This window comes from Scyliorhinus torazame, chromosome 13 (genome assembly GCF_047496885.1).
Source record: "Scyliorhinus torazame isolate Kashiwa2021f chromosome 13, sScyTor2.1, whole genome shotgun sequence".
NCBI classification, from domain to species: Eukaryota; Metazoa; Chordata; class Chondrichthyes; order Carcharhiniformes; family Scyliorhinidae; genus Scyliorhinus; species Scyliorhinus torazame.
The window spans coordinates 176,067,987-176,095,546 of NC_092719.1; the positions used below are offsets into that span (position 1 = coordinate 176,067,987).

Consider the following 27,560-nt stretch of genomic DNA (forward strand, 5'->3'; position numbering starts at 1 on the left):
GCAGTTAAGAGTCACCCACATTGCTGTGGGTCTGGGGTCACATGTAGGCCAGGCCAGGTAAGGATGTCAGATTCCCTTCCCTAAAGGACATTAGTGAATCAGTACTTAATAAGTTCTTTGTATTAGTGTTTATTAAGGAAGATAATTTGGTCAAAATATCGGTAGAAGCAGTGATCGTGGAGGTAACTGATAGTGTGAAAATTGAAAGGGAGGAGGTACTGGGAAAGGCAAACTTTGCTTAGGGTAGGTAAGTCACCAGATCTGGATGGCTTACATCCTAGGTTGCTAAAGGAAGTGGGAGTGAGTGGAGATAGCGCTTGCTTTAATCTTTCCATCGTGCCTTGGTATGTAGGTGGTGCCAGAGGATTGGAGAGTGGAAATATGACACCCTTATCCAAGAAAGGATGTAAGGTCAGTACTAGCAACGACAAGCGAGTTAGTTTAACATCAGTGGTAGATAAGGTTTTGAGAACCTTTATAAGGGGTAAGAAATCAATGGGCACTTGGAGAGGTGTGAGTTAATTAAGGCGAGCCAGCTCGGATTTATAAAAGGCAGATTGTGCTGGACAAATCTAACTTAATTTTTTTGATGAAGTAATGGGAAGGTTGATGAAAGGAATGCGGTGGATGCCATCTCTATGAATGTTAAGAAAGTATTTGACAAGATAGCACATAAAAGCCTGATTAACAAAATTGAGGCTTATGAAATGGGAGGGTCAGTGTCCAATTGGATAGAAAAGTTTGCTTAAGTACAGAAAGTAGCAAGTCATGGTGGATGGTTGTTTTTTTAGATTGGAGGATGGTAGAGAGTGCTGTTTACTGAGCGACAGTGTCTGGACCACTGTTTTTTTGTTATATATGAATAACTTACATCTTGAAATGGAGAATAAAATTTTCAAAATTTGCTGACGATACCAAACTTGGAGGAGTGACAAACAGTGAGGATGATTGTGGGCAGCACTGTGGCACAAGTGGATAGCACTGTGGCTTCACAGCTCCAGGATCCCATGTTCAATTCCTGGCTGGGTCACTGTCTGTGCGGAGTCTGCACGTTCTCTCCGTGTCTGCGTGGATTTCCTCCGGATAGGGTGGAAGTGAGGGCTTAAATGGGTCGGTGCAGACTCGATGGGCCAAATGGCCTCCTTCTGCACTGAATGTTCTATGTTCTATGATACGAATTACCTGCAACATAGATAGGATAGCAGAATAGGCAGACAAGTGTCAGATGGAATGTAACCTCCTCCCCCCAACCTCGGTTCCTTCCCCCAACTTTTCACACGGCTAGACTCACCGAAACCTGTTCTACCCGGCTCCGATGGCTGCAACCCCTCCCCCCCACCTCACTCCCGTTCATTGGTCGGCTTAAACCGGCCAGGGTGGAGGCCCCCGCCCGGGTCTCCTTCCCCCTCGCCCGGTCCCAGAAAAACCAAGAAATCCCCTTTAGCACACAACCCCCGCATACTCACCCAAGCCCCATAGAACCATCATTGCAAATGAAAGTCCCATCTCTTCCCTTGTCCAAATATATACAGCGTCGACTCATTTAGTACATACACCAACACACAGTGAAAAACTAAAGTCACATGACGCTACACCGGTACACGACCCGCTCTCAGTCCCATTTCTCAATTCTGCCACAGTCCTTCTGCCTTCGCAAACTCCTGCGCCACTTCCGCCGTCCCAAAATAAAAGTCCTTGGATTTGTAGGTCACCCTCAACCTAGCTGGATATACTATGTCGCACTGCACCTTGCTGATGTACAGTGCCTTCTTCACCCAGCTGAAGGCAGCCCGCCTCCTCGCCAGCTCCACCGTAAAGTCCTGGTATATGCGTATACCAGCTCCAGCCCACTGCATCACCCGCTTCTGCTTTGCCCAGCACAGGACTTTCTCCTTCACGCTGTACCTACGGAAACACAGAGTTACTACTCTTGGCGGCTCACTCGCCTTTGGTACAGGCCTCCACGACCGATGAGCCCGATCCAGTTCATATCTGGAGGGATCCTCCCCCTCCCCCAACAGCTTCACCAACATTGTGGCAAATGTCATGTTAAGCACACTGAGATAACACGGGCTGCAACTGGATGCAGCTATAATTGAAATAGACTCCAGACCTTGAAGTTAGTTCAATTTGATTTTTTTGAACCTGTCACACAGTTAGCACAATTCTCTGTGAGTTCGACTCTCTGCTAACCTAAGTGTGATCTCTCTGTCTGACTGAACCAGACTAGCTCTTAGCCACGTGCTGTATGTGTTACGTGATATATACACCGGACTCACTCTGTAGATGTTCCTGTTTTGTTATGCTCTTGTCGTAGCATAAGCTGCTTCCTTGATGTACACTCTGACAAAGGAAGGTTCAGACTTGGAGGTAGCATTAACACATTTCTTACTGTTAACAATTCTCCTACTTGGATTCGACGCCACTGTTAATCCTGCTATAGCTACTCAGACTGACTAACCAGTCTGCTACAATCCATGTGGTAGGAGTGATGTTCAATCAGCCCTGTGTCTGTACTCACTGAGAGACTCCACTGGAAAGAGACTGAGCATATGTGATGTGTCCTTTTATATGGGTTGGTGTAATGCCCTCCTTTGGCAGTGTCACCTCTATGTGTATTGTGACTGCCCATTGGTCATGTCCTATCTTACTGACCTATTGGTTGACTGTCTGTGTGTCATGTCTCTGGTGTTGCCTCTAGTGTTTAGCTAGGTGTAGTGTATGTACATTAACCCTTTGTGTACTTAGTGATGTATATCACCACATCCCCCCTTTTTCATGTTACATATTTTAGGTACAGTATTAAAGAAAATTGAACAAACTAGGTAGATAAGTGATGCTCTGTACAAGTTATGATAACAGTGATCATTAAAAATAAGTCCAAATCATATGCATGAGTCCAACATTCACTAATTATTATGGTCGAGTGGCTTTCTTGTTTGGTTGGTGAGTTGGTGATGTTGATGGTGGCATTGCATTGTAAACGCCATCAGTGTCCCTGTGCTGAAGGAACCAAGAACTGGTCAAATCACTTTGTTGTCTGATTTGGACTCTTTTCTTTCTTTCGATGCTTGTGGTGGTAATTCTTGATGGCATCTGTCCTGAAAGCCAGGTTGCCTGTTGGTAGTGCAGCAAACATGAATTGGTAAGATGCATCGTCCTGCCATGGCACATCATTGTACTGAGCTGAGCAGCAACAGTGTCCCTCATTTGCAGAGTTGTACCATGTCGTACCAGTTGTAGTTCCGTTGCCGTTGTGTTTGTCGTGCTTGTTGTCGACGTTGTTGCCTTTGGTACGCTTCTTGCTATTGTCTTTGATGTTGTTGTTGTGGTGGTTGGTTTTGTTGCCGTGTTTGCCGCACTCAAGGATCACACTCTGTGTATAATACGAGTCCTTCACACAGTTACTCATGTTAGCATGCTTTGTGGCATCTGCTGTCTCCTTGAGCGTGCCGTCACTGAGTTTGCGGCGCTCCCCATTGTAGCCACCTAAAATGGCTGATTCCCGATTAGAATGGTCAAACCCCGATCAAAATGGCGAACGAAAGAGGCTGATGGGAAAATCAGCCAACAGGACTCAAACGGACAGCTGCAGGTAAAACAGTGTATTCGGCTCTGGGGAAGTCAGCCCAGACCGATACCTGCAGCCATTAACATCACAACAACCCAGCCATCTGCATATTAAGCAGCCATCCCCGGGAACAATTGCTACACATTAGCAACATAAAGCCGATCCAGACCTTTTGGCGCCAGCAGTGGCTGCGACAAAGGAAGGTAGACGATCACCCCCCGATCAAGGAATCGCCCCATTATTGGAGCATATCGAACCAAGTGATTGGGACCAAGTCCAATCACTTGGAACCAGGTACGAGGTCCGCCCCGAGAGGCGGGAAGCCCCTGGGAACTATAAGAGTAGGGGCCAAGTTCAGATCGACCCTTCTCTTCCTGCTCGCAACCTTCGAGACCCTTCGACAAAGAAAACTGTAAGTGTTACTCCAGCGATCGCTACCAGATAGGCGCGACTATCGACTTGTACCAGCTTTGAATCCCACAGGCCCAGACCCAATTCAATAGACCATTCGTTTCCCTGACCTGGTGGGCCATCTCCAAAGTTAAGTATTGGCCTTTAGTGGTAGGTAGTAGTCTAGAAGTAGGATTATTGTATAAGTATTTATTGCTGTATATAATAAATGATCGTTGATTTAACCTTTACTAAGCGGTGTGCTGCATTATTAATCATTACTTGGGCTTGAACCACGTGGCGGTGTCAGAAAGATACCTGGCGACTCGTGAGCAAAGGTGACAGAATTAGAGCTAATAAAACTAAAGCTAATAAGAGCAACACCATCTGGGGTCATGTCTGGCTTACTTAAATCAGCTTTGGCTTGTCGATGCTCCCCGTCTGGAGTCTGGTCTGTTTCACCAGAGTCAGTTTTGGTTTGTCGATGCTCCCCGTCTGGAGCCCTTTCTGGTTCACCTGAATCAGCTTTGGTTTCTTGATGCTCCCTGTCCAGAGTCATTGCAGGTTCACTTGAGTCAGCTGAGATTTCTTGATGCTCCCCATCCGGAATCATTTCAGGTTCACTTGAATCTTCTGAAGTTTCGTGATGCTCCCCGTCCGGAGTCAAATCATTCAGGAATGCATTTGCTTGTGGAGAGGCTCGAGCGAATGAGGTTTGAAGTAACGTGGTGTCACCGGAGTCACCAGTATCTCACTGTGATTGTCGAGCGCCTCTGTACATTCTCGCTGAGGTCTGTCACATTGCCCATCTGGTATGGGAAGTGGGATGCTGCCGTCACTTGTCTCACATACAGTGGGTAGAGCCTCAGTGTCATCTTGTCGTTCACTTGAGCCGGATAGACCGTCCGAGTCTTCTTCTGGTGGCTTAAATAATCTGGGTGGACTGTCACAGTCTGCTTGCTGTACACTTGAGCTTGGCACACTGTTATAGTCTTTCTGTTTCTCACTTGAGCATGGCAGACTTGCATTGTCTGCTGCTGGTTGCTCAGGGAGGTTGCTAGACCCTCATGGTCTTGTTCATGCAAGGACTGTGCTTTGGAGTCTTGCATTGCTTCTATCGTGGAGGCTGTCCACGAGCTCGCTGTGGAGGCTTGTGTCACTCCCTCTGTGGAGTCTTGCAGCGCTCCTTGTGTGGAATCATGCATTGGTCTCTCTGTGGAAACTGTCATCACTTCTTGTTCATGCAAGGACTGCGCTCTGGAGTCTTGCATTGCTTCTATCATGGAGTCTGTCCACGAGCTCGCTGTGGAGGCTTGTGTCACTTGAGTCACTTCTTGTTCATGCAAGGACTGCGCTGTGGAGGCGTGCGGTTGTCTCGCTGTGGAGTCATTCATCGCTTTCTGTGTAGAGGCTGGAACCCTTTGTGGTGTGTTGACCACTCTCTGTTTGGAGTCGGGGACCCTTCACGGTGCGTGGACCACTCTCTGTGTGGCCGCTCTCTGTGGGCTTGTACCGCTCTCTGTCTCTTGGTGTCAGGCCGAAGCATAATCCTGTGCTCACAAGTCAGGATGTCATATCTGTTGGGCTGAAGATCCTCAAATCCGAAGAACTCGTCGTTGGGGTCGTCAATGTGCAACACGTCTAGTTGCGGTTCGGATTTGGTACTGGGGTAGCCTCCCAAGGTGAAAGCTTTGTCCGAGTCATTGTCTTCCAAGACCATATCAGCACGTTTTGTGTCGGAGCTGGCATTGGACTCGCGATGTCCAAAGAAGAAGTCAAGGTCTGAGTCATAGTCTTCAAGGACTGTATCATCTCTTTGGGCGGTGCTAACTGCTTGTTGCAGGGTTCTGTGGAGGTTACTTTCAGCCACTGGTCGAATTTCAGACATTGTGCTGTTGTTCCAGGTGAAAGAATCTGGTTTTGAGGCTTTAATTTTTTTGTGTGTGTTTTCGGACATTTCCCCTTTAAGTGGGCGTGGTCCGAGGCCTCTGACTTCATGAAGTGTGTGATGTAGTGCAGAGGACGCGATTGCGCACGCGCAGATCGCTGTTCCTTTACTTGGGGCCTTGTTCTCAATTGCGCATGCGCGGCTTCTCGCGCATGCGCAAACAGACCTTCCCGTTCTGTGCGCTCTGCGCACAACTGCGCATGTGCAGCAACTTTTCCAAGAGGGCTGCAATTCAAAACTGCCGTTCGTTGCTGCAAGCCTACCTCACGGTGAGTTTTAGCGCCTCTTTTACCTTTTCTTCTTGTATGTTCCTCGCAGAATTCTTGGAATTTGTCCAGGACGGCCTGGAAATCGCTCTTGTTTTGCCCCTTTGAGTATTTGAAGATCTGGAAGATTTCAGCTGCTTCTGGACCTGCGATGGTAAGTAGAAGCTTTATTTTCTCTGCACCCGCCACACCATCTAGGTCGGATGCTAGCAGGTAGATCTTGAATCTGTGCCTGAACCAACGTCAGTTTTCACTGAGATTGCCTTGGTACCTGAACTGCTGGGGAACCGGAATCCCGAACACCATCTTGCCTGGCTGTTGTTGCTGGTTGTCACTGTTTGTTGAGTTGAAACTATATGGATTGAAACAGTTCACTCCTGGAACCATGTTTTGTTATGCTCTTGACGCAGCATAAGCTGCTTCCTTGATGTGCACTCTGACAAAGGAAGGTTCAGACTTGGAGATAGCATTAACACGTTTATTGAACTATTAACAATTCTTCCACTTGGATTCGACTCGACTGTTAATCCTTCTATAGCTACTTAGACTGACGAACCAGTCTGCCACAATCCACGTGGTGGGTGTGATGTTCCATCAACCCTGTGTCTTTACTCACTTAGAGTCTCCACTGGAAAAAGACTGAGCATGTGTGATGTGCCTTTTTATATGGGTTGGTGTAATGCCCTCCTGTGGTAGTGTCACCTCTGTGTGTATCATGACTGCCCATTGGCCGTGTCCTATCTTACTGACCTATTGGTTGACTGTCTGTGTGTCATGTCTCTGGTGTTCCCTCTAGTGTCTAGCTAGGTGTAGTGTATGTACATTAACCCTTTGTGTGCCTACAGTGATGTATATCACCACAGTCCCTAGTGGAAAGAGGCGGAGTGTGAGTGCCTCGTGCCTTTTATAGTGGGAAACCACCCCCAAGTGTTCTGCCTGCTGATTGGTTATGTCCTGTTCACTGTGTTCATTAGCTGCCTGTCTGTATCTCATTATGTGCATGTCTGCATATCATGACATCGCCCCTTTTGAAATGTTTTTCTGCAGCCTATGTGAAGGTATTTACATGTGTAGGCCAAAAAATTTACGTATTTACATGAGATGGCAGATGGGTGCATATGTACATGTGAAAACAGGTGTCTAATGTGCGAAAACAGAACATAGCAAACAAAACAAATGTTCATAAGTCCAGTCTCTGGGGTTTGCGTCTGATCCTGGTCGACCGCCAGAGAGGTAGTGGTGGGGACGACGGCGCCTTGATGGGCCGGACTGGTGGCCTCATGGTTCGAGGTGTCAGGAGGTGGCACAATAACAGATGGAAACAACGAAGAATGTGGTTGCAGGCGGGCAACTGTGCGCAGCGCCAGTCTGTTTCGCCGCACAACAGAGCCATCAGCCATACGCACAACGTACAATCGAGGAGCAGCCTGTCGGACAACAACCGCTGGAGCTGACCAGCCTCCATCAGGTAGCTTGATCCGAACAGCATCCGCCAGGGATAGCACAGGCAAATTGGTGGCATGAGCGTCATAGCCCTGCTTTTGCCGGTCCCTGAGTTTTTGCACCTTTTGCAGCACCGGGAGGTGATCCAGAGCAGGCAAGTGTATGGCTAGAAGAGTCGCTCGCAGGTCCCTGTTCATCAGGAGTTGAGCCGGTGACATGCCGGTAGACAGAGGGGCTGCCCTGCACGCAAGCAGCGCAAGGTTGACGTCAGAAGCAGAATCCGCAGCCTTGCAGATGAGCTGCTTCACTATGTGTACCCCTTTCTCAACCTTCCCGTTGGACAGCGGGTAATGTAGGCTGGAAGTGACGTGATGAAACTGATATAGCTGGGCAAATCTTGACCACTCTTGGCTGCTGAAGCAAGGACCGATGTCACTCATGGCAGTGAGTGAAATACCATGCCTGGAGAACGTCTCCTTACAGGCCTTGATGACGGTCTTGGATGTGAGGTCCGAGAGCTTCACAACTTCTGGGTAGTTGGAAAAATAATCGATGATGAGCACATAATCACGACCATTTGAGTGAAAGAGGTCGATGCCCACCTTGGACCACGGGGAGGACACGATTTTGTGCTGCCGAAGCGTCTCCTTGCTCTGTGCTGGCTGGAAGCATTGACGGGTCGGACAGTTGAGGACCATATTTGAGATGTCCTGGCTAATCCCAGGCCAGTAGATAGCTTGCCTGGCTCTGCGCCTGCACTTCGACACCCAGATGCCCCTCGTGAATTTGCCGGAGCACCAAGCTCTGGAGACTGTGTGGAATGACAATGTGCCCCATCACAGCCTCCCCGAACAGGCGCCGGAATGTGGGGACTAGGGGCTTTTCACAGTAACTTCATTGAAGCCTACTTGTGACAATAAGTGATTTTCATTTCATTTTTCATTTAATCTCCTTCTTCATCGCTTCCATGTGTTTTGTGAATTGTTTTTCAAGTTCCACAGCCATCACCTTGGTCATTTCTTCTGCTGTGAGCGATGCGGCCTCCCCTGGTGCTCCAGCCTCCGCTTTCCTTACAGTTCCTGCGCTGACTTTTCCACTCACCAGCGGACTTTCATAACCCCCTTTTTCACGGCCGTTTATTTCCCAAACTTGGACATTTCTCCTCCCTCTGCCTTCTTCAAGCTTTTTCAGCCTCCGTTGCCCCCGGGATTGGGCGTTAAAACTCCAAAATTCCTATTCCCGGGTGGGAGCCCTCCAGTGTGCGGCTGCCTCCTGCCCGCCGTCACCAGAAGTCTACATCTTGAGAGATCTAACGGGATCTCGTGAGGTGTCGTGTTCTGGATCGCGCCCATTGAGGGCAGGATCCACATTTGCATATTCAAGTGAGCAGTTAATCTCACTTGAATATGTCTCCGCCGTAGTATTCCAAGGCGCGGGATCTAACTGCTTCACCTCAGAGAACCTGAGCAGGCGCCGTTTAGCACTGGTTTCTACAAATGTGGACCAGGTGTACGGACACTTAGGAGGTCTCCCAGGTGATTGGGGGCATCTGAGTGGTCGGGCTCTGGACAGGTGCTACCCTTGCATCCCTGATGCCATCTGGACACCGTGGCACTGCCAGCTTGGCACCCAATGCCAATTGGGGAACCCTGGCGTTCACCCAGGTGCCATCCCAGCAATGCCAGGGTGTCCAGGTGCCACTGCCAGGCTGGCTGGAGCATTGCCAAGGTGCAAGGCTGGCAGTGCCAAGGTGCCCAGGTGGCATCATGCCCTTGCTGGGGATTGGGCCTGGAGGTGCCCTGCCCTTATGAGGTGGGGTGCAGGAGGTTCGATGACCACACAATTGGTAAGTTAGGGTATTGGGGGGATCCAGAAGTCATGGTGGGGGGTCTGGAGGACGTGGTGGGGAGTCCAGGGATCGGGATTCCATTGGCGGGTGGAGCACGTTCTTCACCATGGCCCAGAAATGAAGGAGAGTCCCGTTTAATAGCGGGGTCGTTTTCGACATTGCCAGCGCCAGGCAACACCCGGCCAAATGTGCTCGGCACAAGACTCTCTTTCCTTTCCGTTAAATCGCACCCGTAGACTTAATGGCATGTTCTAAAGAGTGTGCAAGAACCGAGGTACCTGGGGGTGCATGTGTATCGATCTTTCAAGGTGGCAGGATCTATTCAGAGTGGTTCACAAATCACAGAAGATCTTGGACCTCATAAATAGACGCATGAAGCAAAAAAAGCATGGAAATTATGCAGAATCTTTATAAAGATCTGTTTAGTCCCAGCTAGAGTATTGTATCCAGTTCTGGGCACCACACTTCAGGAAAGATGTGAAGGCCCTTGAGAGGGTACAGAAAAGAGTTGCCAGAGTGGATGGAGGGATTTAGCTACAAGGTTAGGTTTTAAATGCTACAAAGAATTTTTTACACAGTGAGGCATAATGATCCATAACTCACTGCCCACGAGAGTGCTGGAAGTGGAAACAATCAATGATTTCAAAAGGAAATTGAATGGGAACTTGAAGGAAATCAACTTGCCGGGCTAAGGGGAGCAAGCAGGTCGGGTGACGACTGGGATGTTCTGTGGGGAGCCAGCATGGACTCGATGGGCCAAATGGCCTCCTCTTTTGCCATAAATAGCTTTATAACTTGAGTGCCTGGATTTTCGCTCCTGAGACCTGAAGTTCAAATTGAGAAATATTCCGGCTTACCACACCTGCCTTTCAATAAATTGCCTGAATGTTGAGATCTTTGTTCCAGGGGAGCGGTGCAGGACGAAACTGGGCCTGCCATCCCTGGGCATGGAGCAGAGGCGACCACAAGGGATGCTGAGTGCCAAGGTGGGCTGTTTAAAAGACCTGCCTCGGTTCTCTAAGACTTTGTTCCAGTTGTTGACTAATTTTACCCTCTAACCCTCACTCGCCACACTCTCTCTCTCTTCCCCCCCCCCCCCCTCCCCCCCCCCTCCTCCCCCCCCCCCCCCCCCCCCCATCCCACCCACGCCCCATCCATGACAACAGCACTGAGTCCGGGTTTCCTTCATGTGGAAGTCACGTCCCCAGCCCTTTCCCCTACTGGCAAAAAGGGGACTTGTCAGAAATGGGGGTGGGGCTTTTAGAACTAGATCCCACCCACCATTTGAAAGGTCCACAGTGGCTCCAGGACTCCACAGCAATCCCGGTCTATGATTCCAAGTGCATGATTCCAATAACAATATTCTCTTATTCAGCAATATTTAGGCCGGGTAGAATTTTCACTGAAATGTTTGTCTTCGAGATGTTTTTAGGTTTGTTTTCTTTGTGCATGTGAACTAGTAATCTAGCAAAAGCTAGCCGACAGCTTTAAGAAACATCACAGCTCTCCGAGAAGAAAAGTGCCTTCATTATCTGGGTGATGGAAGGAGAATGCTGCCTAAATTGAAGTGATTTTTTTGCAGACATGCCCATGGTGTCTGTATACCTGCCGACTTAGATAAGAGCAAATCAAGTCTGACCCCCCATGAGGTAGGCACACCTCCTTACAAGACAAATACCATTTTTGCCAGCAGAGACTGTTGCAATCAACAATGAAATTCCTTTCAATGGTAGATGACCAAAAAAAAACGCAAATACAGGATTGAGCATTTATGTGTAAAAAAAAAAAATGCATCCGACTCAATACAGCAAAAGCAAACTAAAAAAATGAATAGTAACTCACATTCTCTAAGCAACTGGATGTACACATCTTTAAAGTCTTCAGTTCTGAAAGATAAGTAGTCATTTCGGGAAGTGTATCATTTTAAAAAGGCACGCAGTGAAAATGTTGCATCTCAGGAACAAATCATGGAAAATGCAGAAGAGGGAAGCTCGACCTCATTCACATGTTTTTCATTCCCTCAATGTAGGCATATAAAGTCCTGCATTACCGATGCAGTAATATTGGGCAATGTGCTTCCTGTGCACTTTTGGATCAATGAACCTACCCTGAATGTTCCACCAATTCAAAACAGTAGAAAATGTCCTCTTTTTTTAACAATAATTACAAGAATCTGATTTGTTACAGAATAAAGCTGGTAAGTTGTAGAATATCCTCTGATAATACATACTGTTTGATAGTATAGTAGGCCACGAACGGGTCCGAACCAAGTTGGTGAAATGAAAACCTGGTTTATTGCAAAGCAGTTATATTTACAGTATACATCAGATCACAGCCGGGTCTGCCCTGTTGGTTCCACACCTGGCTGACTTCATACAGATCTCAATCATGAATATCCTTGGGGCTCCCCGCCCCCTTAGCGGGGGAGCTCATATTCAGGGAGAATCACGGGGAGACTGATTGCTCCAACCCCGTAGGTCTTGTATGGGTTACAACTAAAAATGTACTTCATTATCATGTTTGAAGCAAATGTTCGCATTGTCCTCCCGAATATTACTTCTCTGATCAATGGCATTGGTTTAGAACTATAAAGTCAATATGGTAGCGTTTTCCTCATATATATATATATATATATATCAAAATAACATTCTCCTCATAATGTTCTCGGTAGGATGACCATGTCCGCCACTTTTATATCTAACTAAAAACATATTTGGTCATTACTCTCATATAACAATATAGGCAAGGAATGCAAATTTTTTACCAAAAGATTTCCCTCTTGCCTGAGTGTTAAGTTCCAAGAAAGATAATTTAATTTGATGCTTGGTCACTGCAGCATAGTATTAAAAAATTAACCAGTAAAGTCCATTCATAATACGAATGAAACATTAAATCAATTGAGACAATGTTACGTTCAAGCAAATAGGATAGAAAGGCAGCACTACTAAAGCAAAAAGTAATGGGATGTGACTGTCTCACACTGAGGTTTCATGACAAAATTCTTCGACCAGTACATCCATAGCACATCAGTGATCTGAAGCGTGTATGCACTGGAATTGAATTACTGTACAGTAGCAATTACTTTTCATTCAAAAACAATAATGAGCATCCATGTCATAGGAAAAGCAGTTAAAGGGCTGTTCTGAATAAAAGGCTTTCTGCACACATTTTTACATCAATTTGTGTTGACACAAAAAAATGAGATAGCCACACCTCTTCGACCCTGTAAATTGAATCTATTTTTGATCCTAGTTACACATGCAAATAATAACTCTTTTGAATTATTATGTTACAATTGTGTATGATATAATAAGAATTTGCAAAAAACACTTGCAGTGCTTATTGACATATTTGGTTTCTTCATAATTTACCTGCATAAATAAGTTAAAATATTACGAGTTCTGCTGAATAATCATATATATCGGCTTTGAAGAAATTTGATGATAAAATTCTCAGACACTTTCAGCTAATTATCAGTCACAACTAAATCATTTTCCTTTTCTACTTTGATTATCTATTCACCATGCACACATCATGCATGCTTTCTGTTCTGGCTCTGACTAATTTACATTAATCCGTGTTAAATTCTATCCACATTCCTTTGCATCAATTTATGTTCTCCTGATAACCGTTCAATGTTACTGATTCTCCTTTTACATCTAACTCAGTGTTATCAGCAAACCTTCCAATTTTATGAAAAATACTTTTATTTTGGAATATTACATTATTTTGGAAGATACCCAGGTTCCCTGAACAGAGATCCATGGAGTTCATTTGTCATTGCCTCCAAACAACCTTGTCCTTGTATAGCCTTTTGCTCTCTATTATCAAGCTTACCTAGTCATAATGCCGTTTAATTTTCTTTAATAGTCACTAAGTAGTATTGCAATAAAACACCAACTATGACTCAAAGTGATTTTCACCATTTACATATGTTTTAAATGATTACGAAACCAGGGTACAATTTCCCCTGGTGTACAAAGAGCAATTACTGCTGGCAGAAAAACTCACCAATCCCACTTTTTTCTTAATTTCTGATAAAGTTATCAGCTCCCGTGTAATTTATTTCTATAATCTCTGACTGTATGAAATGTGTACAATTAATACTGCTGGCATATTGGTATGCTGATAGGATTTAGTGATAGGGCTTGATGCTGACAACCTCAGAAGTCAATTTGTGCGTGTACAACCAAATCTCCCCACAGTCGGCATGTTCGGTACATTTTCTGAGATGCTTTCAGGGTTAGCCAGGTTGGTGAAAAATAAAAATGACAAGCGAGAAAGATAGGTGCCCTGGAAAGGAACCCAAAACCAGACAGAATATAAAAGATGAGAATCTGACAGAAAATTTAACAATATGACAGAAATGTCATGAAAAACGGCAGTCAGGATGATAGTGGTGAGAGGGAAATAAAATAATTGTCATTCTGAGGGAGAGAATACATGTGATAATAAAGAGGAGTGACTCAATGTTTAAATAGTTAACTGTCTACCTCAGTTCCGTGACATTCTCAGCACTCGCGATGAAATAAATACGCTGGGATTTGTAATTGGTGGTAAGGGGTTAGAAGTACCACCAACTTGAAAATCCATTTTGGAGATGAAATGGGGAATTAGTTATAGCAAATCGACAGCTGGTTTTAGACAACGCCTAATTTTCTCTCTCGGGGTGTAAAAATGGCAAAGAAATCCTGTAGTTTCTGAGTATATGTGAACAGCTAAAATTAAATACAATACTTAAATGAATTAACATAACTAGCTTCTCAAGGCAACACTAAATATAAAAAGTACAGGTGATCTCAGCAACTGGATTTGCTTAAATATTTTCAGGCTCATTTTGATTTTCTTTAATAGGAAAATAGCTGCATAAATAATCTAAGATTATACAGGAAAATATATATTTCAAAATCAGAATTCCTACAGTGCAGAAGGAGGCCATTCGGCCCATCGGGTCTGCACAGACCCTCTGAAAGAGTACTGTGGTGATAAGTTTACCTAGTCATAATGCTGAATGCACAGTTTTGTAGATAGTTAGTAAGTGACCTCCAACCAGCTGGTGGTGTCAGACATCCTTCATGTGATTCGACATACCTGCCAGTTGGTAGTCGGACGTATGAGAGGATAGTCGCACTTCCAGGAGAATTCACTGAATTCATTTAATAGTTATTGTCTGTAGTAATCTGTTAGTTATCTTTCTACATGTTCATTAATCAACTTTCTCGTGAAACAATTAGATATTCTGTGTACCTCATTACAACGGCCATACCACCGAACACAACAAGCACCTCACCCAGGCCCACTCCCCCATAACTCCATTTAATCTATGGACTCGAAGGGTCAATTTACCATGGCCAGTCCACCTAACAAAGAACATAGAACATACAGTGCAGAAGGAGGCCATTCGGCCCATCGAGTCTGCATCAAACCACATAAGCCCTCACTTCTACTCTATCCCCGTAACCCAATAACCCCTCCTAACCTTTTTGGACCCGAAGGGCAATTTAGCATGGCCAGTCCACCTAACCTGCACGTCTTTGGACTGTGGGAGGAAACCGGAGCACCCGGAGGAAACCCACTCACACAGGGGGAGAACGTGCCGACTCCGCACAGACAGTCCGGAACTGAACCCGTGCCCCTGGTGCTGTGAGGCAACAGAGCTACTGCACCACTGAACTGCCAAAAGGGCGCTGCGGTAACACAGTGGTTAGCACTGTTGTTTCACAGTGTCAGGGTCCTGGGTCCAATTTCCGACTTGGGTCACTGCCTGTGCAGAGTCTGCACATTCTCACCGTGTCTGCGTGGGTTTCCTCTGGGTGCTACGGTTTCCTCCCACAAGTGCTTGTTAAGTGAATCGGACATTCTGAATTTTCCCTCAGTGTACCTGAACAGACGCCGGAATGTGGCGACTAGGGGCTTTTCACAGTAACTTCATGCAGTGTTAATGTAAGCCGACTTGTGACAATAAAGATTATTATAAAAATTATTATAAAGATTATATTCATATTAAATGATATGAATAAATTGTTACTTTTAAAAATTCTAGCCACAGTTCCTTCATCTCTTCCTACTTATCTGGACTCGATTTTAATTCTGCTTAAGTGGATGAGTTTTGAATTGGTTAAAATTGGGCCCTTTGGGCTGAACTTTCTTGGTTGAATCACGATCCCAATGATGGATTCAATTTTGGGTAAGGAACTCGGAATTAGACGTGCTGGGATATCGGCCATGGTCTTCCTAGAGATGGCCAATTAGGAAACTGTTAAGTATCAGGGTAACACCGCTGGATGGTGTAAGGTCACGTGTTATGCAATGGTTCTCAGGTGTGCAATGCGACCTGGATAACATTTTGGTTCAAGTTTCGACCGATGTTTGGCATGTAAAGAAACTAGAAGCTATTCTTGCAAGGTTGCAATTACATAATCCCAGGGTCAAGAAAGAGGGTGCAAATTTTTTAAATCTTCTATTCACTATATTGGACACATCATCGACCAAGACGGTCGTCACAAAGAACCTAAGATGATGTTGGAGATCCCGGATGGTCCACGACTGCAGGACGTGACTCAATTAAGGTTGTTTCTCGGATTATTCAAAACTATGGAAAATTCGTACTTACTTAGCAACAAGGCTGAGCCTTTACTTACATTGCTTTGTAACAAAAAAGCTTGGTTCTGGACGAAAGATTGTGAGGGTGCCTACCAAAATACTAAATACATATTACATGAATCGGACTTATTGGTCTATTATAACCCAAGACTGAAGCTGCAGCTTGTTTGCGATGCATCATCGTACAGGTTGGAGCAGTTGTCTCGCATATAATTCCTTCGGGCGAAAAGTGACCAATAGTATTTGCTTCCAGGAGATTGACTACGTTGAGTCCAACTATGCTCAGTTTGAGAAAGCAGGGGCGTCATTCTCCGACCCCCCGCCAGGTCGGAGAATGGCCGTTGGCTGCCATGAATCCCGCCCCCGCCGAAGTCTCCGGTACCGGAGATTGGGCAGGGGCGGGAATCGGGCCGCGCCGGTTGGCGGGACCCCCCGCTCAATTCTCCGGCCCAAATGGGCCGAAGTCCCGCCCAGAAATTGCCTGTCCCGCCGGCGTAAATTAAACCTGGTATTTACCGGCGGGACGAGGCGGCATGGGCTCCGGGGTCCTGGGGGGGGCGCGGGCCGATCTGACCCCGGGGGGTGCCCCCACGGTGGCCTGGCCCGCGATCGGGGCCCACCGATCCGCATGCGGGCCTGTGCCGTGGGGGCACTCTTTCCCTTCCGCCTCCGCCACGGCCTCCACCATGGCGGAGGAGGAAGTGACTCTCCCCACTGCGCATGCGCGGGAAACTTTCAGCGGCCGCTGACGCTCCCGCGCATGCGCCGGGAAACTGTTAGCGGCTGCTGACGCTCCCGCGCATGCGCCGCATTTCCGCGCCAGCTGGCGGGGCAACAAACGCCATTTCCGCCAGCTGGCGGGGCGGAAATCCCTCCAGCGTCGGCCTAGCCCCTCAATGTTGGGGCTCGGCCCCCAAAGATGCGGAGCATTCCGCACCTTTGGGGTGGCGTGATGCCCGTCTGATTGGCGCCATTTTGGGCACCAGTCGGCAGACATCGCGCCGTTGGGGGAGAATTTCGCCCCAGCTCTCAGCATTATTTTTGGTATTTGAAGGTTCCACCATTTTTTATTTGGCTGTCAATTTAGACTATCGACCGACCGTCATCACTTCACAATTTTAGGGCTGCATAAGGGGATCCCTTTGCTCACTGCTAGTCGATTACAATGTTGGGCATTAATCTTGGGCATGATTCTACGATTGGGAGACTATATTCTCCCGCCAAAGCTGAATTGCACCTGATTTGCACCCATGCTGGGAGTCCCAATCCTTCGCTGTGCAAATTTATGCATGCTGAGGATTGTGAGGGATTCTCTAGGGAGTCCCACGATCGGGCCACCATTTTGAGTGGGCGGCCTGATAGCGAGGTCCAGGGGCTGTGCCCTCCTCGCCTTCACAACACAATTCAGCCGCTTCCCCCCTGCAACACAGATGGAAATTAACCACAATATTTATAAACTTTTAGGACAGCTCCTGGACCACATCAAAGACAGTTAAATGCTTTCTGTTAGTTTCACAGCTGGGTATGTTAAAGCCACTCAAGCCTGAATGGAGATGAATGAAGCAATGCAGACAGCTAGGTGTGTGTTTGGAATCTGTCAATGACAGCCTAAGGAAAGCAATTTCACAGAAAGATGAGTAAAAGGCTTGCAGATCAAAGATCTGAGGGGGTTTAAAACCAGATGACTGGTTTTCTCTTTCCAGGATTGACAAGTGCTGTTCCCTGTGCCTGTGCCAACAGATGTATTGTAAAGGTGATTTTTAAAGCAGTGATTTTTTTCACTGCTTCTGTATTAACTTCCCTTTCGCATCCAGTCAGGGATCTCTCTTATGGAAGAGCTTCCTCTCATTAGGGGTCTCTGGTGGGGTCTTTCTAATTGGAGGGTCTCTGGTGGAGGGGGGCAAATCTTGCGTTGTGGGGGGAAGGTTGGCTCTCTAATGGACATTGGGGGGCAACTCCCTTGAAGATTAACCCATTGGCCCACCACGAGATCCACTGTGTCAGCACCACATTTGTCACATCCTGCATCAATTCCTGCACACGTGATTCCCAACCCAGAGGACAGGAGAATCATGCGGGCCCAAAGAATATGGTGTCGGGCCCATTAACAGGTTGCAAATGGGTCCTAATGACCCATTTAGATCCCCACGATGGCGCAATGCACGAACCTCGATCCCGACGCCAGTGGGGGTCTGGAGAATTGGAAAGGGATCTGCGCCAGGCACTGATCCTGTTCCCTGCCTGTCGCCGGCCACCAGTAGCAGGAGAATCACCATGGTGCGTCACAGGTAAAGATGGTGGAGGGCAAGGGGGGGGGGCTGCCCGCACAGTGGTTGTCGGAGCAGTTGGTGGAGTTCTTGAACAATATGTTCCTGCATCAGAGGAAAGAAGCCCTAAGGTGGTGGAACTGCTGAGATCTGGAATCGAGTGAGTTGAGCAGAGGCTGGAGTCTCAGGGTCGGGGGTGATAGGTGAGGATCAGACGGGTTTTGTGAAGGGAAGGCAGTTGTCGGGAGCTACTCAATGTAATTATGATGCCTTCCGAGGGGCAGGAGGTGGAGGTAGTCGTGGCGATGGACGCGAGAAGGCTTTTGATCAAACGGAGGTGGAGTTGTTGGGGTGGTTTGTTATTTAGGGCCCCAGTTGCAAGCGTTCGAATGAACCAAGTGGGTTTGAGGTACTTTGGGCTACACTGTGGGGTGAGGCAGGGGTGCCTGTTCTCCCCGTTGCTTTTTGCCTTGGCGATAGAGCCGCTGGCAATGGCGCTTAGGGCATCGAGGGATTGGAGAGAGATTTGGCGGCACGGTAGCACAGTGGTTAGCACTGTAGCTTCACAGTACCAGGGTCCCAAGTTCGATTCCCGGCTTGGGTCAGTGTCTGTGCGGAGTCTGCATGTTCTCCCCGTGTCTGCGTGCGTTTCCTCCAGGTGCTTCGGTTTCCTCCCACAAGTCCCGAAAGATGTGCTTTTAGATGATTTGGACATTCTGAATTCTCTCAAGTGCACCCGGACAGCTGCTGCAATGTGGCGACTAGGGACTTTTCACAGTAACTTCATTGCAGTGTTAATGTAAGCCTACCTGTGACAATAAGGATTATTATAAAGATTATTATAAAGATTGACTGGGTCGGCCACCGAACACAGGGTCTCATTGGCTGTGGACGACCTGTTATTATACATTCCGGACACTGTGGGCAGCATTGGAGGCATTTTGGAGATCTTGGAGGAACTCGGCCGATTTTCAGGATACAAATTGAATGAGGGAACAAGTTAGGTGTTCCCAACTGATGTCAGAGGGCAGGAAAAGAGACTCGGGGAGTTGCCATTTAGGATGATGGGGGTGAGTTTCAGGTATCTGTGTATCCAGCTGGCGCGGAGTAGGGCACAGTTGCATAAACTGAACTTGGCTCAGTTTGGTGGAGAAGATGAAGGGGGATTTTAAGGGGTGGGGTGTACTGCCATTGTCGCTGGCAGGGCGGGTGCAGACAGTGAAAATGACGGTGCTGCCGAGGTTTCTGTTTGCTTTTCAGAATCTCTCAATCTTAGTTCCAAAGCCCTTTTTTAGGAAGGTCATTGGGGTGATCTCCGGGTTTGTGTGGGCAGGAAAGACCCCGAGGAGCGGCAGGCTTTTTTAGAGTGCGGGCGAGGGCAGGGGCTGGCGTTGCTGAACATGATGAATTATTACTGGACAGCGAACATTGCTATGGTGAGGAATTGGGCCTTGGGGGAGGGCTCGGCGTGGGGGTGGGTAGAGGTGGCATCGTGTAGGGTACATGTTTGAGAGCTTTGTTGTTGGAGCCTTTCCAGTTCTCGCTGTCCAGGCACTCCGCGAGTGCAGTGATGGTGTTGGCCCTAAGGGTGTGGGGACAGTGGAGGCAGCATTCAGGGCTGGAGGGTGCCTTGGTGTGGACGCTGATCTGTAATAACCATAGCTTTGCGCCGGCGGGGCTGGATGTAAGGTTTAGGGAGTGGCAGCAGGTGGGGATTGAGTGCTTCAGTGATTTGTTCATAGGGGCAAATTTGCGGGGCTGGAGGACTTGGAGGAAGTGTATGAGTTTCCCTGGGGAAATTACTTTAGGTACCTGCAGCTTCGGGACTTTGTGAGGCAAGGTGCTGTCCTTTCCTGGGGTTGCAGGACAAGGTGCTATCGAAGGACGAAATAGGGGAGGGGAAGGTGTCAGATATATCTAAGGAATTGATGGAGTTGGAGGGAGCCCTGTTGGGGGACATTAAGCGTAAATGGGAGGAGGAGCTAGGAGGGGAGGTTGGGGCCGAGATGTGGGCGGGGACCTTACAGAAGGCGAACGCATCCTCATCATTTGCGAGGTTAAGCCTCATCCAGTTTAAAGTGGTGCGCGGAACTTAGATGGTGGTGGCGAGGATGAGTAGGTTCTTTTCAGGGGTTGAGCATAGATGTGGGCGGTGCGCGCGGGGGGGGGGGGGGGGGGGGGGGCTGCAAACCATGTCCACATGTTCTGTCTGTGTCCAAGACTGAGGGTGCTCCCAGACGTGATGTCCGAGGTGCTGAGTGCGGAGGTGGTCTCGAGTCCAGAGGTGCTGATATTTGGAGTGTCGGAAGACCCAGGATTCCAGGAGGTGAGAGAGGTGGATGTACTGGCCTTTGCCTCCCCGATAGCCCGGAGACAGATTTTGCTAGGGTGGCGGGACACGGAGTCGCCGAAAGCGGGAGTGAGGGTGAGCGACCTGGCAGAATTCCTGAGGCTGGAGAAAGTCAAGTTCACTCTGAGGGGGTTGGCAGAGGGGTTCACCCGGAGGTGGAAGCCGTTTATCGATTTCTTTAAGGAGGACTGAGGGGTCAGCAAGTGGGGATTGTGGGGGTGGTAAGAGGGTTAAAATGGGGAAGGCGAGATGAGGTGGGGGTTGGTGTCAGGGAGAGTGTAGTTGCTTATTGAGTGTTCTGTAGTTCTTCTGATTTTCTGTGTGTATATGTGAAAATGCCTTGAATAAAATATTTTCAAAAAAAACCCCACAAAGCTCACCAGCTATATTAATGTTCAAAAGGAATCTAAACACACACATTTTGACCTTTTAGCTCCTCCTTCAACTTAAGAGATAGTCAGGCAACAACATCAGACACAAGTGGCCAGAAGGGAACAACATTCCCAAAGCAGAGTCTTTGACTGTGAGAAACATGTTTTTGTGAGAAATTACACCTCAGGTGAAAGCTGGACTCCAGCAATTGTATTCAACAAAACGGCTCCAATTTCATATACTGTACAATCTGACGATGAATGAATCTGGTGTGGGCACCCTGAACAATTATTGTCTGCAAGCAGTGAGAGTACAGAATCTGTAACAGATCTTTTCACCACAGAGAGTATGGCCAGCGACATGCTCGACTTGAGGACTACAACTGCCAAAATTACGGAATCTGGTACCACAGAATCATCCACACAATTGGAAATAGTTCCGGAGTTGGTTTCACCAGATGTAACACCAACCAGCATCCAGGACGACACTCGAAGTACCCCTAAGAGCCAAGTGCCTGAACGCTGTGTTCTGCCAAAATGAGACAGACGTCCACCCAAGAGGCTGTCTTACTAATGAACATATGTATCCGCCACATAACAATGTTAGTTATGGCATCATGTGTTGGTTCTGTGTTAAAGTGTTTGATTAAGTAAAAATGCCAGGGCACTAAAGGAGTAAAGAGGGAGGGGTGTTATGTATCAGAGTAACACCATTGGCTAGTATAATGTCATGTGTTATGCAATGTAATCGGTGCGTTTAGTGGGCTTTTGGGAGTTCATCATTGCACCCTGTTTGAGGGTACAATAAACCCCTTGCAATATGTTATACAAACTCAACATGCGGCTACAAGAAAGAATATAACAGAAACCTTCTGGAGTTCCATCCAATTAAGGTCAGTGACACACCAGGGAAGCAGGAATCCCAAGAGAAGGGTGTGCAGCAATGTCCATCAGCTCCACCAGAGCAGATGTGTGCTTCATTGAAAAGTAATTTTTAGAGTACCACCCTGACATAGGCCTATGGGGTCTCATATGTAGCTGAGTTGCAGCCCTAGCAGCATGGAAACTTGCTGCCCCATGCAGATTAGATGCATCCCCTTGACTCCCATGTTTCAGTAGGATCACTGCCTGAATCTATTCATTGGCTTAATACTCTAAACTAATAGGGACTAAACAGGGTTGTCTCTGAAAACAGGTGCAAGGAATATGATGCTCGAGTAGCCCATTCCCTTTTGTTGAATTTCAGGTCACACATAATCATCATACAGCAATGCGAACAGCACTGTTCATTGGATGCTTCAGTAGAGGGCCCAATATTGCCACTTCCAAATAATATTTAATGTTAAACTGTGTAGTACGAGTGCTTGGCAGAGCAAGGGTTAACATAGGACCGGGGGAAAGCGTACCACCCATATTGTGATGTAAAGGGAGTCACCCGATTCTGTACGGAGTACAGTAGAAGAGCCTTGAAGAAGGCAGCATGAGGACAGCGCCCATGCAGCGTTGTACCCTGGAGATATATATAGTTATGAGTTCATAAACACTTAATGTTCAATCATACAAGCCTGTGGACCGCTCGCTGAGACACCAAATAAGTATTACAACAGGTGGCATTGCCCACAGCCTGCATCTTTTAAAGAGGATATGCTTTGTCACTGGAATAGCTGATAGCAATTGTGCGGGAAGTGAATCTGACTGAGAAACAGTGAAGAATCTCACAACATGGGAGAAAACGGGCTCCAAGGTGCTCAGATGCTGCACTGAAGGTCTCAGAGGAGATAATGAAAAGGAGAGATGTCCTGTATTCTCAGGGGGCCCGCCAAAGACATGATGAGAAGACAGTGGGAGTGGATAGCTTAATGCCAGAAGTCCTGCCTAAGGATCTGGATGCAGTGCTGCAAGAAGGTAAATTAGTTCATGCGCGTGGTCAAGGTCATTAATTGCACCTTCAAATGGCATCATCCCTTGCATATCCCACTTGCTGCTCATCCCATAATCTCGTCTGATTTATCAGCTGTGATAATGCAAGAATGCGTCTTGTGCATTTTTCTTACCCTCCACAACCTGACTCTTGTGTTTTCCTTTCAGATTCCCAAGAACAGAAATCTGGCTATTGTGGATGAAACTAAGACGATATGGGGTGGAATTTCCCCATATTCTTTTCAGAGTGACAGGCTCTGACTGAAAGCCAGTGTGCAGCTCTCCAACTGCTCAACCCAAGTGTTACCCAGGTTTCGAGGACCTCTGAAAAATAAAATTCAGTGGGCATGGTTTACGCCATCACTATGGTGGGGCAGGGCCTGAAAGAGTCGATGAGGCCGACTCCACAATGATAAAGGGTGCCCAATCAGCACAGAAAATAACTCCCCCCTCCCCCTAGCACCACTACCCCACGGAGTCCCCCTCCGACATGGGGGACACCCTATCAGAATCGGGGCTCCCCCTACCCCCACCATCATCAGCATCAGGGTTTTCCCCTCTCGCTGCCGCACCATCACCACCATTAGGGCCTCTCTCTCTCTTCTCCCCCCCCCCCAAAAACGCAAGCATCAGTATCGGGGACTCCACCCACCTAACAAACATAACTCAAAACCCGCCCCCAATATGGCTCCCAAGAGGGTCCTCCCCAGCACTGCCCGGAACAGGTTGGTAGTGCCAAGTTGGCATTGACCAGGCATGTCCTTCTGCCCCCTGGGGGCTACATTTATCTTTGTGTCCCAGGGACGTCCGCTTGACTGATTCATATTTTTCCAAAGCTGTGTGAACCTCACCGATGTTTTATTGAAAGCTTGGGGGGGGGGGGGGGGTTAATTGTATTAAAATGTATTTAACTGAGGGTTCCCGCCCTTTCTGGGCATGAAGCTCATTGCGTCACCGGTTTTCCACTTCTCATGGGATTTTCCAACCGCATTCACAATCTTTCTGACCACTAAGACGGGCTGAGAATCGCCCCCGTAGTGTCCATGATGATGAAGACACAACACCATCACTTGGTTTCAGAGTAGCAGCCACCAGCTCAGATACATTGCAAGTATTTCAGAAGATAGATTAGAGGTCGGATCCACACATGGTGAGACACTGGACATGAAAGCACTATAACCAGGGCAAGGGCAAGGATAGCACAGATGGCAATTCACGGAGGGTGAGATTGCAACAAACGCTCCTGCGAAGGACTCCGATGGAGATTTCAGTGAGATAGGTTCAGGAGGCTGATGGACCTGCACAATTCCAGTTGCAGGCCAATTGCAAGCACATGCATTATTACAAATAGTTATGCTAAGCTAAAAGAAACAGATTTAGTGGGTTTGCAATGTTTCCACCACCACCCTCTCTTCCCCCCCCCCCCCCCCCCCCCACCCCCACACACTGCCACCTTCATAATTCCGTACATTCACTTCACCAGAAACTGAGAGGCTTTACTGCCAGGTCTCATGAAGTGTATATGCAATAAATATTTTGATTAGGTTAGAATGTGCAATAATGGACTTACAAAATTAATATTTTTCACTTTCTGATGGAGCTTGTGGGAAATTCTGAGTAGAAGGATTACATTCTTATCAGTGGGATGCAGATTCAGTTCTCATCAAGCATGTGAACAGTGTACTGCTACAGTGCAGCATTTTATTTATTTAAGTCTTAAGTTTATTTCCATTAACTCAGTTAATGGTCTCATGTGGAGGCATGACAGGGCACCTCAAACTAATTCAATGCACATCCAGTTCCACGTGCAAATTACGGGAAATGTCAACCACATGTGCAGGAAGTGTCATTGGCTGGATGTTGAAAAGCAATTAGTAAGGCAGACCGGATCCCACGCTTCAAAAGCAGAGTCACGGAGTACAAAAACAAGGAGGTTATGGCAAAGCTTTACAACAAGCTCGTCCAGTCTCAAATCGAATTTTGTACCAAATTCTGGACACCACATTTCAGGATGAATGGGAAGACAGAAAAGATGTACAAAAATGACTCCAAAGATGAGGGACTTCAGTTGCGTGGATAGATTGGCGAAGCTGGGGCTGTTCTCTTTCGATAAGAGAAGGTTGAGAGCAGATTTAGTAGAGGTGTTCAAAATCATCAGAGGTCAGGAGTGAGTAGAAAGGGACAGAGTGTTTCTATTGGCAGAAGGATTGAGAACCAGAGAAGACCAATTTAAAAAGATTTGTAGAAGAAACAAAGGCGACAAGAGGGAAAGTGTTTTTTAATGCAACGAGTGGTCAGGATCTTTAATGCACTTCCTGAGAGTGTGACGGAGGCAAAACATTTGTGGCTTTAAAAAAGGGAATTGGAAAATTATCTGATTGGAAGCAGTTGTAAGGCGATGGGGAAAAGTCAGGAGAGTGGGACTGGCTGACATGGCCACAATGGGCCAAATGCTGTGAGCATTCTCTGATTCTCTGTGTGTACTTGCACTGAGGAAAAGGTTGTATTTAAATATTAAGAGCCCTAGATTATTACCTTTGAAGGCTTTCACGCTTGACAATATCTAAACGATGTAAACAGAAAGGCAACCAGCGTTGTGTTCTAATGCACTTTATCAAAAAAGCTATTCAACCTCTTTTATGGATGTACTTACTCTTATTGCTTCAGCTTTATTACGAAACATTCGTTCCATATCCTTGGCCAGTTTTTTGACAAGCTGGAGACCGTCTATTTCCTGAACAGTGACTGTTTTTTCATGATCTTTATATTTCTGTAAGAAAAGACAAAGGGAGATCAATTTATACGTTCAACACTATTTTGACTAACACTTACTCGGGAAAATAAAATGTATCTTGACAGGGAGAACTGTACCCATCGTCTAACCTTCAAGCATTAACCTGACGACACCAGTGACTCCAGCTCAAAAATATTCATTGGTTGTGAAATGTTCTGGGATCATGAAAGGAAATATATAAATGCAAATTGTTTCTTTCAGGTGAAACCTGGAAGCTAGAAATTATTGTGATGAATGATATACAAACGCTGGTTATAGTTGGAGAAAATTCTTCTCTTCACTACTTCAATGGTGGAATTAGGTTATTTAAACTAATTGAGTTAACATCTCCCTTTAAAGGAGAAAAGAATCAAATTTAGCACATTTTCCTGAACCAGATCACTGTATTGAAGTTAATTCTAATGAAGAGTCAACTCCTCCCAAAATTTGATAAAGAAACCCATTCAGCATAAACTTTTAAGAATTTAGCACATTCCAAAAACAGGTACAGTTACATTGTGTGTGTGTGTGTGTGTGTGTGTGTGTGTGTGTGTGTGTTGGGGGGGGGCGGGGGGCGGGGGGCTCCGGCTGCACCTTTCCCGCTGGCCAGAATGGTGGGAACTAGATTCTGTGTTTGGAACCTTATTAATTATGCACAGGGTCGTTTCCCTCTCAATCACCTGTCAGGCCGACAGCTGATTCATCCACCAGCCATTAGCTGGCATACCACTCTCTTCAGTCCACCTGTCATCAGGAGGTCCTCCAACATGTCAGGAAGACAGAAGCAAAATGTGAGTAGCCTCAAGAAGAAGGCAGCAGCAACAGTTTTCACCACCAAGGCCCGCAAGGCCGTTACTCGAGAAGTACAGTCGAAACACCGGATTCCTCTGCTTCCACCTTGGAACCGGAGTCATCATTATCAGGAGAGACGGACACAGGGCCCTCTATGGGTGGTAGCCCTGCACTGGCGGTGGCCACTTCTGTGTCCGGGTGGTGAGGCTGGCACTTGGATGGACTCCCTATTTCTCAGGTGGTTTAGGTGTCTCCTTAAGACCTTATCCTGGACCTTCAATTTGGAGGATATGGGCCCCGTTTTCTCCAATATGACTCCAGGGACTCAACTGGAACCATCTCCGAAGTGTACATAGACTAGGTCGCCTGTCCTGAATATTCTTTTGGTTACCAAAATAATTCTGATCGTCTTGTTGTGGTCCCCTTCATCTTCCCGGCAGGTCTGGCTTAATCTCATGTGAAGCCGCCTTTCCATTAACAGTTCCACCGGGGGATTCCTGTCGTCGTATGAGGAGTGGTCCTTTAATCAACTAAAAACAACTCAATTTGGCCTCCATGGATGCTAGTTGCTTTCTCTGGATGGAGGCAATAAGGAGGGGGGGGGGGGGGGGGAATTGCCTTATCCTCCTTAAAAAGTTGCAATAAGGGCTGGTGTTTGGTCACTAACACAAAACGTCTGTCATAGACATACTGGTGAAATATTTTTACACCAAACACATCTGCCAAACCCTCCTTCTCGATTTGCGAGTACCTCCGCTCAGTGTCCGAGAGAGTCCTGGATGCATAGGCAATGGACCTTTCTGTTCAGTCTTTCCAGCAGTGAGAGAATATTGTCCCAAACCTGGATTGCGAAGCATCACATGTCAGGATGAATTCCCTTTTGGGCTCGACCTGGGCCAATAAATTGGACAAGAGCAGCTGCTGTTTTACTATTTCGAAGGCCTCCACCTGTGGTGCCTCCCAAGGCCATTTCTGGTACTTTTGCAGTAGTATGAATAGCAGAGTCAGCAAAGAGGT

General features: G+C 47.1%; 1 protein-coding gene across 1 annotated transcript in view; it reads right to left on the reverse strand.

Moving 5' to 3' along the window:
* cacna2d3a (calcium channel, voltage-dependent, alpha 2/delta subunit 3a) overlaps positions 1–27,560 on the reverse strand; it is a 1,400,547-nt gene that overhangs the window by 1,115,113 nt on the left and 257,874 nt on the right. Inside the window, exon 3 of the mRNA XM_072472475.1 lies at positions 25,632–25,748. Coding sequence (XP_072328576.1) covers positions 25,632–25,748 — 117 coding nt within the window. The remainder of the gene's footprint in view (positions 1–25,631; positions 25,749–27,560) is intronic.